Raw genomic sequence first — 18,734 nt, forward strand, 5'->3', positions numbered from 1 at the left:
ATGGCAGGGTTTTAAGGAATGGTGGTCAGGTTTGGGCAATGGTGTTGCTACAACCCCCCAACACCTGTCCCTGTGGTTGCCACTTGTGTGCAGGAAACTTTGTCGTGAGCTGTTCCTGATGGGTGAGAAAAAGAGGAGAAAAAGGGGAAAAGAAAGAAACAAACAAATAGGAATATACATTCAAAAAGGAAATAAAAAGAAAAATGAAGGGAAAGGATGAGAAAAAATGGGAAAAATAAAAGAAAGACGAAAAAATAAGTAAAAGGGAGGAAGAGAAAAGAGAAAAAGAAAAAAGGGGAAAGGAAGAAAAGGAAAAAGGGGGAGGAGGGGAGAAAAAAGAAAATTAGAAAAAAAGGGGAAAAAGGAAAAAAAAGAAAACGAAAGGATAAAGGTGGAAGAGAAAAAAGGAAAAAGAGGCAAGAGAAAATAAGAAAGAAAATAAGAGAAAAGGGGGGAAGAAAAAATAAAGAAGAAAAAAGGAAAAAAGCAAGAAGAGAAAATTCAAAAGAGAAAAAAGGAAAACTAAAAAAGGGGAGAAATAATATAAAAAGAAAAAAAAGGAAAAGAGGGTAAGGGAGAAAAAGAAAAGGGAGCGTTGAAAAAGGAGGAAAAATAAAAAGAAAGAAGAAAAGGGAGAAAATAGCAGCCGACCCCAGGCTTTGCGAAGGGGCGGGGGTTGGGGGTGGGGGTGGGGCGTGTACCGACTCCCCATTCCTGGGGCGGGGCGGGGGCGTGTCTGGGGCGGGGCTCGGGGGGGGCGGGCTGAGTTTTCTCCGCCCGCGCCACCGCCCCAGCCCCAGCACAGCGGCAGAGATTTGGGAGATCCGTCGCCATGGGGGTGGAAGGTTGCACCAAGTGTATCAAATACCTCCTCTTCGTCTTCAACTTCATCTTCTGGGTGAGCACCGGGGCGGCGGGGAGGGGATGTTGCTGAGCCCTCGGCAGCCTTTAAATAACAGGGCTACAATATGGCTCTTCTGCTTTCGCCTGGGTTTAGCCTTTTGCTTGCTCCCCAGGGCTGAGACTTGCTGCCTGGGATGTGCCTTAGGGGCTGCTTCTTTCTGGGTTTTTGGGGGGCGGAGAAGGGCCTGCCTATCCTTTGCTTTTTTTTAATGCGTGCATATCTATATATATTTATTGTACATCTATATATGTTTTTTATAGAGTTATGTATAGAGGGGGAGATAGAATCGTAGGATAGTTTGAGGTTGGAGAAGACCTTTAAGATGCTGTCGCCCAGCCGCTACAGATGTTCATACTCGCCCTTTCGAAGCAGAAGGCGGGGGGGGGGAGGGCGGGGGCAGCGGGGGCAGAGCCGGGGAGGTTTTGGCCGGGGGGTGCCGCTCCCGCAGCCCCTCTTGCTGCTGTGGGTCTGCGCCGAGGAAAGCGGCGCTCCCCAGCCAGGGAGGGAGGGAGAGAGGGAGGGATGCAGGGATGCTGCCAGGCGGAGAGAGGGGAGGCGCCGGCCCAGCCGCCCTCCGCAGAGGACGGGGATGTTCAAAAAATACGGGCGATCGGGTCTGCCTTTGCGCCCCCGCCCCGCAGCTGGCGGGAGGGCCGGGACCCGGCTGAGCCGGCGACCGCAGCCCCCGCCACCCGGAAAGTTGTTTTAGGATGCAAGTTCTATCCAGGTTGGAGAGGCTGTCTTTCCTGAGAAAGTTTTTCGTGAAATAATCCATGCAGATGTGCAGCTAATTTAGCAAAAAGTGACGTTCCCTGCAAACCAGGTTTGTCCCGGTTAGAAACAGCCTCGGCAGCGCTGGGCTGGCTGGCAAGACACGCTCTCTCCCCGCTCTTGTGCCCGGGGGCGACGCGATGTGCCCGAGCAGGCTGCTGATTTCAGTTTTAAATAGTCTGTTTTTCATTCCTCAAAATGCTTTTTTTCTCGGAGGCGATCCCAGCCCCACCCTGCCAGGCAAGGCACCGCTTGCTGGGCACTGACTGCATGGACAGGATGTGCCCCCTGTCCTACACCCTGTGTCCCTTGCCTGACACCCCGCTCTGTTGTCAAGGATTTGTTGGGGTTTTTCCTTAATGTTTTCTTACAGCAGCAAGGAGGCCTGGAGGTGGGGAGTGATGGCTTCCAGAGCAAACACTGCCTTGGCACCTGGAGCTGTGCTGCCTAGCTGGAGCCTCTGCCTGCTGACTCCTCCCTGGGGGTGCATGGGAAAGCTCTCTGGGGGGGGGGTCCTACCTGTGGGAGGTGGAAGCCTTAACACAAGTGAGCACTGTCAAAACAGGCCTCTTCGCTTTGTTTCTGGGCTGACCAAGGGCGACATGACGAGCTCTGATGAGATGACAGTGGTGTTAATTGATACCTGATGCGTTGCCAGCTGCGTGGGATGCAAGACAGTTCTGGACTGGTTTATTTTAACCTTTTCCTCCAACCTTAAAATGGCAGGATGGAGGCGTGTAGGGTCGTCTCTGAAGTGTTGTTCCTTCCGAGTTATTGTGCTTATCCCAGGGCTTTTTCTTCCCTTTTGGTCCTGATTTCCTGCCATTTTTGTCGAAGAAGCTGCCGGCTGTGCATGCAAGGGAGGAAGGGTCACCTGGGTGGCAGGAAGGATGCCGGGGGCTCTGCACAGCCGCTGCTTCTCGACAAGCTCACCCGCTCACCTCAATCTTTTGCAAAAGAGCTGATCTTCTATAAATGGACATATTGCTTTCGAGAGGAATAGCCAATCTGTATAATTTCCCTGTTAGGACTTCTGGTGCCTTGCCCTACGCCTTGGAGGGTGCCGTCTGGGAATGCTGGGGGAAGATGCTTCAGCTCCTCCCAAGGCTCCCCAAAATACCTCCCAGCGATGGGCTTGCCAGTGGCTAGTCCACTCGGACCATCTCCTATGGAGACTGATAGCCTGGACTTCATTAGAATTAACAATGCTTTCTGTGAGGCTGCCCAGCTGAAGGGTGGTTGAATACCAGATCTTAGAGCTTTCAAGCCCTTTTGTGTTGTTTTTTAAAGTAGTAGTTGAAGGGAATTTTAGGTTTACCTTGGATCCAAGGCGGTTAGCAGCCAGCCTTGCATCCCCAGCTGGTGAGGGGTGCCTTGGTTACCAGCAAAGTGTGATGGTCCTTTTCGCAGGGTGGCATTTAAAGACAGAATGTGGTGCTGAGTACCCTTGCTGCAGGGTTGCTGTTTTGGAAAACCGCCTCTGACCCCAGGGAGGTGTGAGATGGAGCGGTACTGTGGCCTGCCAGCTAGTTAGCATGCAACGGCTGACAGGCGGCTCATGCTTATTTGCTTATCATTTGCCTTGTGCTCAGCTGACATCCGGCCCTATTGATAAAAACAAGCAAGAGGCAGATCCCAAGGTTCAGCAGGCACCATGCTGTGCTGCACAGGAGCTTGCTCCAGCATCCAAGAGGAATAAAGGAAGCAATTCTCAGCCTTAACGGTGTTAATAAGAAAGATAACTTTTTAAAGTAGCCCTGCTATCCTGCTGGCATGTAAATAAACTGACACCCCTCTGGCTTCCTCCCTCTGCTTTCCCCTGGCAGTGCAGGGGAATTTTCACAAAGCTACTATGTTGAAAAGCAAAGGGAAAAGGTGGCCCCACTGCTGGCTCCTTGCCCTCTGTGCCCGAGATGTTTCAGTTTTATTTGATTTTTTGGGATTGTTTTCCTTTGTGCATGCATTTTTGAGAAGATGGCAAGGTTACATGCTTGGTCCTAGGTGGTTCTAAAGGGAGCAGCAGCTGCTGCAGGGACCACATGTACAGGAACATGTCCCGGGAATAAAAGGGTCCTCCCCACATGTTTCACAGTGGCATCTGCCTACTGAAGTGGTGGAGTAGGCCATGGTCAGCATGTGGGGACTTCCCCTGGTTATCAAAACACAGAGCTGGAGAGATAAAAGCTTTTGTGCTGCAAACTATTCCTGAAACCTTGGAATGGCAGGCAGCAAGGGATTGCTCTGCCCTGTGAGAAGGAGCAGTAGCTATACCTGTACTGGGCAATGCACAGCCCTGAGTGTTGCTGGGCTGTGCATGTGGCAGCTGAAGCTGCTTCACCACCCCATTCTTAGTAGATGGCTGGACTTTGACTGCTCTCCTGAATTATCCAAATCTGATAGCAGAGCTCAGTGCAAGGAGCTGAACTGACCACTGCTGCAAAGAGACCCTGGGGAAGCCGAAGGAAGCCAGTGAGCTATTTTAAAATGTAATTAAACATAACCAAGGAGAAATTGACTTGCTTGGAGAAGGATGGCCCAGAGTATTAGCTAATACAGCCCATGGCAGCCTTCCAGGTCTAGAGCACCGCTGGCTGCCCTACCAGAGAGGTGTCTAATTAAAAGGAAGAGCTTGCTTCTGATGCCATTTTCCAGGCACTGTGTAACTCTTTTCTCTTGCATGTGTTGAGAGGATGTAGTACAGTCTGGGTGCAAATGGGAAAAAGGGCAAAAGCAGAGGGAAGGTGGAAGTGAAAATCTTGTCTCAGCAGTGGTGAATGAAAGGGTGGGGGTAGAGGAATTGAATATTTTCTTGTGCAACATCAGAAAATCTGTCAACTGCACCCTGGAGTTTGCAAAGTGTGCACAAAGATACCTTGCATTGGTGATGAAAGGTGACAGTGTGGGGAGGTGGCAGCTCTCTGTGGTGGTGGTCCCATGGTGACAGTTCTGTTGAGTGGCTCATGACCCTCCCAGTCTGATGAGGAGAAGCATGGCTGTGTACCACTGCACACAGGTTTAAATGAAGAACAGAAGATGTTCATGAAGCGTGCAGGTCTGAAACACAGTCATAACTCTGCAGACTAACAAAGTAGTTTGCATCCTGTTCTGGCTGCAGACTTGCGCCAAGTGCTGCTGCAATACTATCAGTGATAGCACCTGACTGGTTTTGTTATTGGTCTCCCTGGGAATCGCAGAGACCCTTGTGAGCAGCAAGAATTTGTTGCTGACCCAGCATCTTATTCCACCAATTTTGGCTTTGGTATCCTGGGATGATGTACAGGTAAGCTTATTTCCACGTGTGTTAGACCCTGCATCTATTTAATACCTGTATTTGAAGGGCAAGGGAGAGGTTTCATTAGCAGGCTCAGTACCTGGCTGAAGTTTCCCTGCTGATAGGTCTCTGGGATGTGTTTTTGTCAAGTAAACACAGTCATACCATCACCTACAAAACCTCTTCTGAAGTCTCTGCTTACAGAAGGTTTTTTTGAAGAGATGGGTGTCCTTCCTCTACCAGTTCCAGTTAATGGACTGGACTGCAGCCAAAAGGAGGGAATGCTGGTGTCTGAGGGGAGATTGCTCTGTTTTCTTGAGGTAATTCTTCTATCAGCCACCATAAAGCTTATCTCCTGCAAGAGCATTAATGTACAATGCCTTGAGAAACACTTTGATCCTGCACTGTGCAAATGCCGTTCACTGTACTATTAAGAAGGGAAAGCGGTTGTATTACTGTTGTAGTTAAACGCTTATGTATGGGACCAAATTAATTTTAAAGCAATATCTGAAATTGTTTTCCTCTCTGCTGAGGGCAGTTAAACCCTGTGAAGTGCTGCTTCTGTCTGCAGCAAGGATCAGGCTGTGGCAGGCAGGCAGCTTGTGGGCTCGGTGTTCTGCAGTGTAGGATCCTGCTTCTGGATTTTGGTGCCCTATTCCCACTCTCCTCCCATTCATCAAGCTTTATTTGGCCTCTGGCATGCCACTCCTCTGGGAGTGTTCCTCTGGAGCTTGTTTTGAAAAGCTCTGCAGTGTTGTGGGCCTGGTAACTATAGGCACCAGCAGAGAATTTTGCTCCGGCCGGGAGCTCTATTAATAGCTGCTGCTGGAAGGTGTGCTGCTGGGAGCAGAGCATGGGCTGCAGGCTGCCTTCGTTCTCCTGCCTGCAGAGCACAGGGCTCTTCCCAAATGCCCTTTCTTCAGTTCTTGGGTAGGCCTTGCCTGCAAACTTTCAGCCTGACCTTTGGAGGCCGTTGAGCTGTGGAAGGCAGCAGAAAGACCTTGCTGTGCTTTTCATGGAGTCCTATCTGCCGCCGCTGCTTGCGAGCGCCTAAGCCAAACTCAGCAAATAAGCTTCTAGATTTTGTTGCTGTCAAACTGCAACTGTGTAGCTGATTTAAGTCACTTCCCCTGTTCACAACGTCCCAAGGGACTCCAGGACATCCCAACAAGCAGCACAGGGGTGGTATCTAGAGTTTCTCACCTTAAAATTTGAAGTGACTTTTTGGCCTGAAGACTTAACCAATATTCCACAGAGACTGTCAACAGTGTCCAGCTAAAAGCTCCAGGTTCGTGTGCCACCATTCAGCCATCAGCCCATTGCTGCACTCCAAGCTCTTTCAGCACTCCGTGAAGTGCAGCTATTTCCAAGAGAAGTGAAATTCATCTTCTGCTTTCCATGAGGCAAGGTGCAGGCTGCGGGCAGGCTCGGTGCTACTTGTGCACATTCCATGGGTTCCTCTCTTGCCCGCCTTGGTCCTCAAGCTGGTAGTGCAGAACCTGTAAGGTCCTAGCACAGATCCTGCATAGGCTTGTACTACCCTTCTAAAGGTAATTTCCATCAAATTAAGAGTCTTTATCTCCTCACTTTTCCCCAGCTCATGCTGAGAAGCAAGGAGATGATGTTTCATTATTTACATTGCACCTATTGGAAAGTATCATACCTAGTGGTCCACCTAAAGAACCCCAAATGACCTGGGAGCAAAGCATTTAAACCCAAATTAGCAGTTTGTTCCTGGCCATACAAGGGCGTTCTTGCATGGAAACATGCTTCAGCTTTGGCAAGCCATTTTGCCTTTCTGAATTCTGGTTCCCCACACCCGAAGAAAGAGGAATTCAGTGTTACATCATCTCACCTGCTTTTCAGGTTGTGCTGGAGAGGAGCTGTGGGGAACCCTGTCTGGCCTTCTCCAGTGGATCTGGGTGCTGCACCCATGAAGGTCTCTGCTTCCAGGTGATGTAAGGGAAGCTGGAGACCTGTGCAGCTTGAAAACCTGTTAAAAATATTCAGCCATCTACCTTAATCATAAACCAGGTAAAATTCGTTAAGATTTCTTGGCAGGATCCTGCTTCTTGTTAGTAACTGTGGTATTTCACAGGCGTCCCGGTGTGGGCTCGGCTGGCAGTGTATTTACAGGAAGGACAGAGCCTCTCCCAGCCCTTGGGCTCACACAGGTTGGGAAGCACGGCCTGGTGGCAGGACTGGCCACAGCCACGGGAAGTGGTACTGCTAAAAATATGGCATTGTGAAACTGCTTGCACCTCCACTTCCCTCCTTTGCTGACTTGAGCCACAGAATGTCTGCTTTGCTTTGGCATGACCAGCAAGCTGCCCTATAGCCAGGACTCCTTCCTTTTCCTCCTCCCTGCCAGGAAACCTATTTTGGAGAAGGGTGGAGGGAATGGAGCAGGAGGAAAAGGGCTGGAGGCAGCAGAAAGGACCAGGGAGGTGATACACATCCTGGCATATGTGAATTCTGGGAAGCAACAGGCAAAGGTGGGGGCAGCTCAAAAATGGGGTACACCACATAAAAAGGGGAAATGAGGCCATTTCATAAGAATCTTTTGTGCAGGGGAGGAGTCACTAAGCTGTGAGGAGTGGGCTTGTTCCCTTGCCCCTCAGCTGGCTCTGGGAAATTTTAGGGTGAACAGCATGTCAGTTGGTGAGGCTCAGTCCAGGAAGGAGCCTTACTACAAGCACTGTGGATGGGGCAGCAAACCAGGACCACACACCTGCCATCATAGTGGTCACTCATAGGGTGATACCTCATTACATGGGGTACCATCCCATAACCTCTCAGGGACAGGTGTACTGCCTTTTCCTTACCCTGTGCAGCATTTGATGGTGATTTCTCCCTCTGTGTCAAGCAGGAATGGCATTCCTGAAAAAGCAAGCCTTGGGCAGGCAGGATTCAGCTGGAAAAGTCTAGCTGTCTGTGGAATAAACAATAAATCTCTGGAAGCTGGAAAATAGTGGTAAAGAGGAAATGCTGGAGCCTGCTGCGCCACCTCTGCTGTGCCAGCGAGCTGCCCGGGATGTGAGCTCTGGGGCCACCCCATCCTGGAGAGCACTAGTGATGTGCCCCTGGAGGTGCCATGGTGCTGGCTGGGGAAGGGCTGGCTGGGGAGGTCGGCTTGTGGAAAGCAGATCAAAGATGGATGCATTGCTGGCATTGCTGAAGCTGCAGCTTTTAGGTATTGCTTTTGTTAAAGCAGTCCCCAAAAATGTGAATTGAGAGCTGTGACTGTGTTGTGACAAGTAATGGCCCCAGGCTGTGTGACATTGCTGTGTGACAATCTGGGCACACAAAGAGCAGTGGGACGACCTGCAAAAGATCACAGATACCTACAGCAGAAAAAAACAGTGGTATTATATGTGCGAGAATGTTCAGTCTAGAGATGAGCATGACACTCAACAGTGGTTGGAGCTCGTCTGGGTCTTGCATTGGCAAACAGCAGCAGTTGTAGGACGGAGGGGGAAGAAAATACCAAGCTTGTATCTGGAAAAAGTTGTTTTATTAAAAATGAGATTATCCCAAGAATGGTACAGTGGAAGGTGGGGTTACTGTGGTAAGCTGACAAGGGTTTTGCCTCCTTGTTTTCTTTCCTTTGTGAAGAAACATGCCTTAATTATGTTCCGCACTTCTAGCAGGGGAAGGATGCATGGTTTTCATGGAAGAAGTTATTCATCATAGCCTAAACCCTGTTTTCATTAGTAAGTGAATGTCATTTTCTCTTAAGAAATCCAGCTGCTATTGGATTAAAGCTTCCATTTGAAAGTCCTCCATGCAAAAAAAGAATATTAGAGTTGGACAGTATGGAAGGGACTTGGGGTGTTCCTGGGGTGTATTCAGAATGAAAACAAGAACATCTGAAGTTGGTCCAGCTGGCTGTCTTAGGCAGCCCTCCCTATTGGAGTGGGTTTATGCATTAGAATAGGTTTCGTCCCTTCAGCTGATGTTCTCAAATGGTTAAAAAATACCTTGAGGACATCTTGCAGCTTGCTTTCTGTTCTCTTGGGCATTTTAGGGCAACTTTGATTGGAAAGGAGCTGCTGGTGTCCCCCCAACCTCACCACGGTGGCGGGGGGTGCTGAGGTGGGTACTGCTGGGTGTGGAGGGGCAGTACCCATACTCGTGCTTGGGTAAGACTACGCTTTCCATTTTAATAGGATAATAAAACAGCTCTTGGGAAAGAAATCACCTGCAGAACTGGAAGGGACTTTGCACATCCCCAGAATGACGGGTCTTCTCATAAAACAGGCAAGATCATGTGGCTCATGTGGTAGGGGGCACAAAGCATGTTGCAGGGGTGGGATAATGGTTAGGAAGGATGTTCTTGTACATTTGCAGGAAGATGAAAAGCAAGCTTTCTCCTCCTGCCTGAAGACTGCCATCCTGAGTCTGAGTGACTGGAACAGTGGGTAACCCTTGTTTCCCTCTGCTTTCTCCCCAGCTGGCCGGAGGCATCATCCTGGGAGTGGCCCTGTGGCTCCGGCATGACTCGCAGACAACGAATATCCTCTATCTGCAGCTGGGGGAAAAGCAGGCCCCCAACACCTTCTACGTTGGTGAGTAGGTCTGGGAAGGCTGGCATTGTTGCGTGGGTGTTATGCTTCAGGGTGGGCTGCAGTGTACCCAAAAGCAGGGCGGAAAGCTCCAGGTGAGCAACAAGGAGGTCAGAATCAAAAAGCTCCTGCTGCCCTCATACTCTTGAAAATATCCCCTGCTATGCCAGCCAAAGCCTTCAATAAATGTTGGCTGTCGCCCAAGCACAAAATCCAAAGTCACATCAGCTAAAATGCAAAAAGACGTTCCAATATAGTGTGTTTTCTTTGGTGTTGTTCTCCATTGCAGTCTCCCCCAGAGTACATTTGGGAAGAGGGGAGACTTCTTGGAAACTTGTCTCGTTTCCTATCCAAAGCGGTGTAAAAGGCGCTGATGGAGTGCCTGGCAGTTGAAAGTGAAGCTTGGTGAGTGCGTGACTCATGTTCTCCAGGAAGGGCAGGTGGAGCCTCTGTGTGTTACAGTTAAGCTTAGCACGATATTTGTTAATTTGACAGCATGCTGGCTTGCTGGAAGATGAAAACCCCTATTTTTGCCCTGTTCTCCAATGATCCCTCGCAGACAAGGGGGAGCAGCTTGAAGGAGGGGCTGGCTGCCAGGCAAGGTCTGGCTTGGAGCGCAAGCTGACGGGACCGGGAACATCGTCTGATCTGATGTTCTGTTCTCACCTGTAGCTAAAATTATTTTCTGGAAAGGGTTTTCCTTTGTGCTTCCCTGCTTGCCTATGAAACGGCATGCCTAAGCCCTCACCCCGGCTCTGCCTGGTTACAGAAGATGCTTCTGCTGTAAACAGTGGTGTGTTTCCCTCTCTTGCTGTCTCTCCTCTCCAGCTTCACACCCAGAGCTGTATTTACAGCATTTCCCCTTTGTAGATCTCAATTTTAAAGAGAGAAAATGGAAATTGTAAGAAGTTAAGCTCTGTCCTTTCCAGGAACCAGCCCAAACATCTTCCTTTAGGGGGCCAACAACTGGTGTCTCCCTAGTTAACACTCTCTCCCTAAACCTGGGGAACCTGGAGCATGAGGCAGTCCTTCTCTCCTGCCTGCTGGGCATCTTTTACTCTTTTGTCCCTTTTTATTTTGTCTTTGTCCTCAGCATTTTCTGTTTAGAAGGTAGTGGGGAACAGACCAGGGGTCTCACCACCACACTGGCTTTCTGATTCCCATGAACAGCCCATGATTTGAGGCTGGCTGTCTTTTTAGTTATATTCAGCAACAGATTGGCCTGGATTCCTTCTGGCAGCTGTAATTTCCATGCAGTAATAACAGAAGAGCATTTCTTTCAGTTGCTGCCTCTCTCAGCCAGACCTCTGGAGTCTCAAGGCTGGGATTTCTTGTTGCGGTTTCTTTTTTTTCACCCCCTATTTTTCTTCCCTCCTGCAACTGATATTCCTTCCTTTTTTCTCCTCTGGCATCCAATATACACATGCACAGAATGTTCCAGCTTCGAGAATGGGAACATCTCTGAGCTTGGCCTCTAGAACTGATTTCTCTGCTCACCCCGCCCCTGCAAGCCACTTTTTGGTGTCTGGCACAGGGTGTTGGTCCTGGGATCTGTCAGGAGACTTTTAAAGGCCATCCAGGCTTTGCTGCAGCACTGCAGGACAGGGAAGCAAATAAACACTGTTGGAGGAGGAAAACTTCCATCATAGGGTCTTTGCTGAGTGAGAAGGGGAAGTAGGAAAGCAGTGATTTGGTGTCTCCTTGTTTCTCTCTGTGTCCTTTCCTCTGCCTCAGAGTTGCAGCTGTTTGTTAAAGGCTGTTTTCCCAAGGTGTTTGTGTGTTACAGAATAGGAAAAGTAATGAACACAGCTGGTTAGTGTGCGGGATTTGAGGGCAATGGGGAAGTGGGAGAAAGAGGATGTGGGGAACAGGGCAGCTATGTGGTACCAAGTGTGATGCTTATTTGCCTTCAGGCTGCTGCAGGAGGAGAGGAGCAGTCCATACTGGACTGTTGCAGCAGCCATCCCTGCAGTCCCCCAGGGAGCAGGCAGCTGTTCCCCCACTAGCCTCTTTAGCCCACAAGGAGGGAGCTCCTGGAGGCTGGAGTTTCCCACAAGCACTACCCCTCCTCCCAAGGACTTTGGCAACTGCATCCAACGAGTTTTCTTGTGGGCTGGCTTGGGAGGTTATTAAACATGCCCTTGTTCATGGGCTTTTCCTCAGCACAACCACTTGTGGTCTTGGCTTTCAGCACTTCCATTTTGGCTGTGGACCCAACACCCCAGCAAATGGGAATTTAACTGCTTCAGAGGCAAGTGACACTGGACTTACTGCTTTTACCCTGTCTTGCTGGGATGACAGCGAAGATAACGTGTGAGGAAAACAAGGGTTTGGTTAGGTGATGCCTGGAGATGGCTGCTGTGAGTGAAATGCTTTGAGAAGGGTGGGGACAAAAGCCTCAGCTCTTGTTTGTTTTAAATCTCTACCCCAAGATTTCACACTTCTCCCTTTCTAGACTGCCCCTGTGCTGGGAGTATCACTGGGTGCTCATCCCTGCTGCCTGCACTTTCTGTGCTTTGCCTCAAGTTGTCTGGCAAGGAGTGGAGCGTGGCAGCTGGATGGTCTCAGCTTCGCTCTCCTGTCAGATCCAAAATAGGAAATCTGCCTCCAATAGCTCACAGCAAGTGACAGGGTGATACGACCAGTGGTTCTAATTAGCTCGGCCCTGAGAGTGAGGCCAGCTGTGATGCAGAGTGACTGAGCGTGAGTGGGCTTTTCATAGCTGGGGTATTGTTTTCCATGCAACTTTCATGATGAGGAAGGGGTGTTTTGCTTCTGCTTATCTGTTTTGTGTTTTATTAGTAAATCTGCACTGCAGGACAGTGTCTCCTTCCTGGAGTGTGGCAGCACCAACTGCCCTGGGGAGGGGTGTAAGGTTTTGGGCAGGCACACAGGTTAAACTTGGCCACCAAGGCTGCTGCTACTGCTCCCTTTCCTTGCCATCCTGCTGGGTATCACTGCCCCAACAGAAAGGCAAGAGCAGGGCCGGGAGGCGTTCCCTAGATACCAGGCAGCAAAACCTGAGAGAGACAAGGAGGGGACAGCTGAGGGAAGCAATGGCTTCATACTAATGGTGAAGCAGAGTGCTGCTGAGGCGCTGGAGTAGAGACCAGGGGAGGCCACCTAATGGGAACGCAGGCTCTCTGACAAGGTGTCTCACAGATCATCTTCACCATCCTTCTCTGTACTAATACGATCCAGGATAATTATTTCTGCCCTGGAAATGAGTTCAAGCTGCTTTTCATGAAGACTGAGCTAGAATAAATGGGCCAGAAAGCAAAGGGAGGCTTTGAAGTCTTTCTCACAAATGAGTGCACATCTGAGTTGAACTGCAGCTGCTGGCAAGCTTTCATAGGTGTCTTCAGGATTTTTGGAAGTCCTGCCATGAGGTTTTGCTGGCCTCAGGGGAATGTGACCTTTACATAGGAGGGCCTGCTAAGCAGCCGTGCATGGGTAGGTAGGGATTAGGATATCTGTCTGAGCTTCCCCAAGGTTTGCCCATGGTCCTTAAAGTGTATGAGGATGCTTTGAGTGGTCTTCCCATGGGTCCCAGATGGGGCCAGCAGTGAAGAGCATCTCAGCCCATCATCCAAACAGACCTGTGTTGGCTAAGTGGTCATAGAGGTGCTTTGCCTTCTATCCATAGCAGCCGCTTAATTAGCCCTTTCAGGACTGCCTTGGACAAAAAGCAGTGATTTCTGGGGTTTCAAGGAGGTTTTCATTGCAGAGGCGATTGTGCAGGGCTCCAGTGTGTTGCCAAGGCTCTGGAAGTCAGCAGTGCTACACTGAGTGTGGACCTGCTAGAAGCAATGAGAAGGTCTTGGTTTTTGTTCACACTCACAACCTTGTCCCTATCCCTCTGGAAATCTTAGGCATCTTTTAGACATGGGGCCAACTTCTCTGTATCACAGGGTTAGACTCAACAGCAAATCTTTTTTAGAGAAGAGCCTGAGAGTCCTAGTCTCTAGGTCCTATAATAAACACTAGTGAGAAAACACCTTCAGTTTTGGCATGAGGTGCTGCAGTGATTCCCGTGGATGTTCATAGCTGGTTCAGGATTGAGTTCTTCTCTCACCCGTTTGTCTTCTACTTTATTAAGGCTCCCTGTGTCGGAGATTTGCCAGCAGATGCATAAGCTGTGGCCAGGCTTGTGTGCTTGGCATTCAAAACTGAGTTTTGCATTTGGCCTTGAACTACACCAAACAAAACAGATTATTTAAAGAATAATATATGTGTGGATATTTTAAAATGTAAGTATGTGCATATTTTCTGTCTTGAAAATAAGCTTATTTACAGTTAAGGACAATTTAATTATTTGGTCCTTATAGGGAAGAAAAGCTGAGACTTACTTGTTCTAGATTTTCCTCTAATCACTGTCAGATCAACTTGTTCAATAATACTGGATTCTTTTTAAAAGAGTAGTTGTAAGGCAAAACACTTTGTCAGTACTTTCCTATAAGTATCTGGCTTACACCATGTTTCTGACAGTACAAACAATTTTTTTTATTATTCTTATCACATAATTCAATTTCTGTTCAAAAAGCAATGTTATTTAATTGCATTTCCATTTCATTTCCATTTAATTGCAATTCAGTCTACCTTCATCATGACCAACCCCTGTGATTCATTTACTCTGCAGACTAAAACTGGTTATGACTTTAAATAAGTTGGTACCATCGGGTTATTTTGGGTTCAGATCTACCAATCTATAAATAATGTAGTTGTCCTTTTCCTTTGTCCCCTCTCTTTGTCTTTGCTGCCCCAGACCTGTGCCAGAGGTGACTTCTTGCTCTTCAGAGCTGTTTAAGCCTGTAGCTTTGACAGTTTTCTTTTGAAAGCCTGCAGTGTGTTTAAGGCATGCAAAGCCCACAAGGAATCCTCCAGTGGGATTTGTGCTGTGTTAGTGGGTGAGACCCCGGGTCACACAGAGATGTCCAGAAATGCTGAAGGCTGCAGCAGCAGGGGATGGGCCAGCATATTTCAGCCTTGGTCTCCCGTGTTGTGCCATCATTCTCCATGTCAGTACTGGAGATGTGCATCAGGCCTCCTTCCAGCTTTTGCAGGTATGCTGACTGTACAAAACTCGAGTCCCCTTCCAGTGGGACAGGCAGAAGAGAAGAAACCCAACTGTGGCATCTGTGTGAAGTTGTTTTGCATATGAGTGTGAACATGCAAGGACATTCTTAGGGGCTTTCTCCACCACCCCTTTGCTTTTCTGACAGAGGGGTGTCCATTGCTTCCTCCTTGTCTTGTTCTTGCAGATGAGGGCAGCATGTACAGCCTTTCATCTCCCTGTGTGAACCACATAGCCCCAGGAGAGCCCTCCATGCTTTGTGATGCTGTTGCTCCATCTGGAAGTCATTAGTAGCCACAGAGCAACACTGTTTTCCTTGGGAAAGGGGGTGGAGGGGAACAAAGGGGCTTCCCACTTGTCAATTTCCAGCAAACAGTCTCTTTCCAGCCCCTCTCTCTCACCCCAGTTTGAAGTAACCACTGCCAGCTCTGCTGGGCCAGTTCCACCAGGGAACTGGACAAAAATGTCTGGGAGACCCTCCCTTTCTGGCTGGCTTATGCAGTCATCCTTCTTCTGCCTCAACCCTGTCCTGGAGGGACTTTCCATTCCCTGCCTGTATCTTGCCCCTGTGTTGCAAGGAAGAACATCATGGTCATTTTTGGCTACATTCTTCCATGGTGGAATCTCCCTCCTACCATTGTGTGGTGGTCCCACCCTTCTCTGCAGCAACCACGGTGGTGAGACAAATGATGTTCAGCATCTTCGGTCCAGGAGCGACAACAGGGTGGCACTGAAGCCTCTCTTCTTTCCTTGGAAGCTTGCAAACCTCTTGGACATGCAGAATCTCCCCCTGAGAGCCTGTTGGAAGAATAAACACTAAAATCTCTCTTGCCTCTGCTCTTAACCCCTTTTTAAAGCCCATCTCATGGGGAGGGCAGGCACAGCTTGGAGAGCTGCCCAGCCTTCCCAGGAAGCATGGTGTGATGCTGGGGGGCTTATTTTTTTTTTCCTTCTTTTTCTTTTTTCTTTTTTTTTTGTTTTTGTCTATTGGAAACATTGCTATGCTGACCTGGAGGAAGTGACTGGTTTCCATTAGCCGAACAAGTTAAAGCTGCTGGGAGAGAATTGAAATGGGGGGGGAGAGCTAGGGCACTGCCCAGGTCTGCCCATCCCTGGAGCTGCACAGCATCTCTGATGAGGATGGTGGGGTATGGGAGGAGGGCTGGCCTGCTCCCTGCTTGTTTTAGAGGGACTTTCCTGTGCTTGTTCCTCCTTTCATTTGTTTTTCATTGTGTTCTCTTTTTTAAGACTGTTTATTTTTTCTTGGTTTCTTTAGTTCTCAGCAGGGATGGGACATGGGTTTTACAAGCCTGCCAGCAGCAGCTATGCTGCTTTAATGCCAGAGCAAGTATTAACACTGAATAGTGCCTTTTTCTCTCCCTTCCCTGTTCTCAGAACTGAGAATCCTGCTTCCTACCTGGCCTGCAGGTAAAGGGCCATAGAGGTATCATTTGCTTGAGCTGGGAGCTAAGCTGGCCTCTTGGCTGCTATTTTTCCTTTTCCCACCCAGCACCATACCAAGAGAAGTGCTCAATTAGTATCAGTTTCCTAGCTCTCAGGTTTGGGGTGCTTTCCATGAGGCAAAAGCTTTAGGAGGTCCCTGCAGCCCAAAGCAGCACATGCCTTGGTTGTACTGGGGAAGGGGGGATGATGCTGGGTTCACTGCTGCTAATTTTTCTGATCATTATATCCTGATGCTCTTGAGCAAAGAGATCAATCATATCATGGTTCTTGTGCTCCTAGTTTGAATTCAGATGAGCAGCTAAGAGTGGTTGGCCTCTTTCCTGAAGTCTTCTGCTTTAAGGCTCCATCTCAAAAGGAGATAGAGACCCCCAGGCAGTATTGAGCCCACTCATCTCTGCGAGTCCTTCTCTGACTTCCTGAACTCTGAGATACAGGTCCTGAGGCTCACAGCTTGCTTTGTTGGGTGGCTAGTTACCATGTAGCAGCCTTAGGAATCTTGCCTGCTGCGGCCTTATCAGAGAACCATGCCATAGGACTAGAAATTGCACTACAGCATTGCTTAAGGATGCGGAGGTGTCTTGGTACAATGAATACCTGTGATTTCCTCGCTGTACATGTTGCTGCAGCTTCGGCTGTTCCCAGGGTTATGTCCTGCTGCTGTGTGAGGAAACAGCATGGCAGTAGGCACTGCATTCCTCTCTCATTTTACTTTTTGTTTATGGCAAATAGTGCTTCTTGTTTTGAAACCCCTCAGAAAACTGCGATAAAAATGAGTTGGGAAGTGGCATGTGAAGTGCAGATGGAGCCTTGCTCATGCCAAATAGTGCCAGTTTGGGTGGAGCCCTAAAGGAGCAAATACCACTTAAGTTAAAAGTTCCTCATTCATGACAGGCTAGCAGGAGTTAACCAGTCTCTGGTGCTCACATAGTGAGGAGGCTTGGAGGGGAGTCTTCTCTGACTTTAAGGAGGATAATGTGCCATTCATGATGGGGATGACAGGTGCCTTGCTCACGGACATGGAGCCCAAAACCACACTAGACGTCATCGCCCTTGTGTGCCAGGAATGAAAACTAAAATGTGTCAGGCTGCTTTCTGGGAAAAGGGCTTGGTTGTTCCAGTGTGGGCTGTGATTGCTCTGAAACAGTCCCCCAGCTTCCTGGCACCCAGTCTGGAAGCAGAGACTCTCCCATCAGCCCTATCCCTTGAGGGGAAGGATGAGTGTGGGAAAACAAACACCATTCAAAGTATGTGGTTGGGCACTTTGATTGCCTTCATTTGTTTTCTCAGCCTTCAGCATGGCATTTCTGTGGAGAAAAACTGCCAGCATTCATGGTACAAGATGCTGTTGTGGCGTTAAATATTTTGTGCTTCTTTTTAAATAAGCTCTGGAGCAGAGTCCTGCTCCCAGAAGGCTGTAGTGCTCAGTAACAAAAGGCAACTCCTTAAGGTCCGCTTGTTTGTGCCTGGGAATGAAGCCATCCTTTATTCCAAATGCCTTCCAGGTTTTTTTTGTGGTTTTCTGAGATCAGGCCAGTCATCACTGCCCTCTCACCTGCCTGGCTGTACATTCCTGCTGCTCCTGCCCCACTGCATGCGCTGCGTTCCAGTCAGGAAGCTGCACATGGTGCACATCTTCTTCCCTTCCCTCCTTTACTTCTTGATGTTTCCTTGCTTGATGGTTGTGCTGGTTCTGATGAGGAGCTGGCAAAGTGTGAGCAGGGAGAGAAGCAGGAAGTCGGGACCTCACTTGACAGTTCAAGGACTACACAGCCTGACTGGAGTGGGAGTTCAGCAGGTCAGTTTTGGTTTTGTTTTTTGGAAGCTGCTAGAAATCCCAGCAAGAAGCAAGTACAGAGGCCACTGGAAGACTTCTCTAAAACAGCAAATGTCCGTGTTGCCTCTTAGTCTCCTTGATCAGTTGAAGTTCTCACTGGGCCTCTGTTTCCTAGTTTTCAGAGCAAAACTTCCTAGCCACCTCCTATGTATTCCTGATGATCTCTCTATCAGAAAAACAATTTTTACAGGGAAATCAATCATTCACTGGAACAAACTCCCCAGGGCTGTGATAAGAGTCCCTATCGCTAGAGGTTTTCAACATACAAGTGGGCAGGGTGCTGGATAGTCTCACCTAGCTTCCTGTTCTCACAAAAGATTGGACTAGGTCATCATTTGAGATCACTTCCAACATGGGCTGTCTTACGACTCTATGATCTCCTGACTATATTTGTTTGACCCAGAAGTTTCCTTCAGTAATTATGTTGAAGAATTTGTGAACAAAATCTTCTGTCCATCCATTGGAGTGACCCAGTTGGTGGGATCCAGCATCATGTCACTTGGTCTCCAGATGTGCTGCATCTGCTTGTTACGTGTCTACTGGCTGGATAGCAAGAATAATGACTTCTCAGATGTGGAAATGCATTGCCCCCAACTCAGCTTTGTCTTCTCTCTGCTATCTTAATGGGAGGAGAAGTCAGAAGCTGCTGCACTCAGGGATAAGCAAAGTTGATTTTCCCAAAGTGATTTGTGAGTCATGCAGTTGAGCCATGCAGGGCTGTAAAATGGAAAAAACAGACATGGTTTGGGTTGAAAACCCAAGCCAGCAGCTTCACTGGTACAAGCTGGTGAGATGAGGGCTGTTCTTGGGCATTACCAGGTTCTGGTGACATTAAGCAGACTGTTTTTTGA

At 48.7% G+C, this 18,734-nt stretch overlaps 1 protein-coding gene across 1 annotated transcript in view; it reads left to right on the plus strand.

The window, feature by feature from the left end:
- The first annotated feature begins 772 nt into the window (after window positions 1-772).
- The window catches only part of CD81 (CD81 molecule), a 31,484-nt gene continuing 13,522 nt past the window's right edge, over window positions 773-18,734 (plus strand). Inside the window, exons 1-2 of the mRNA XM_071558806.1 lie at window positions 773-898; window positions 9,400-9,514. Of these exons, the coding sequence (XP_071414907.1) occupies window positions 833-898; window positions 9,400-9,514 (181 nt within the window). The 5' untranslated portion in view covers window positions 773-832. The remainder of the gene's footprint in view (window positions 899-9,399; window positions 9,515-18,734) is intronic.

This window comes from Pithys albifrons, chromosome 6 (assembly GCF_047495875.1).
Source record: "Pithys albifrons albifrons isolate INPA30051 chromosome 6, PitAlb_v1, whole genome shotgun sequence".
NCBI classification, from domain to species: Eukaryota; Metazoa; Chordata; class Aves; order Passeriformes; family Thamnophilidae; genus Pithys; species Pithys albifrons.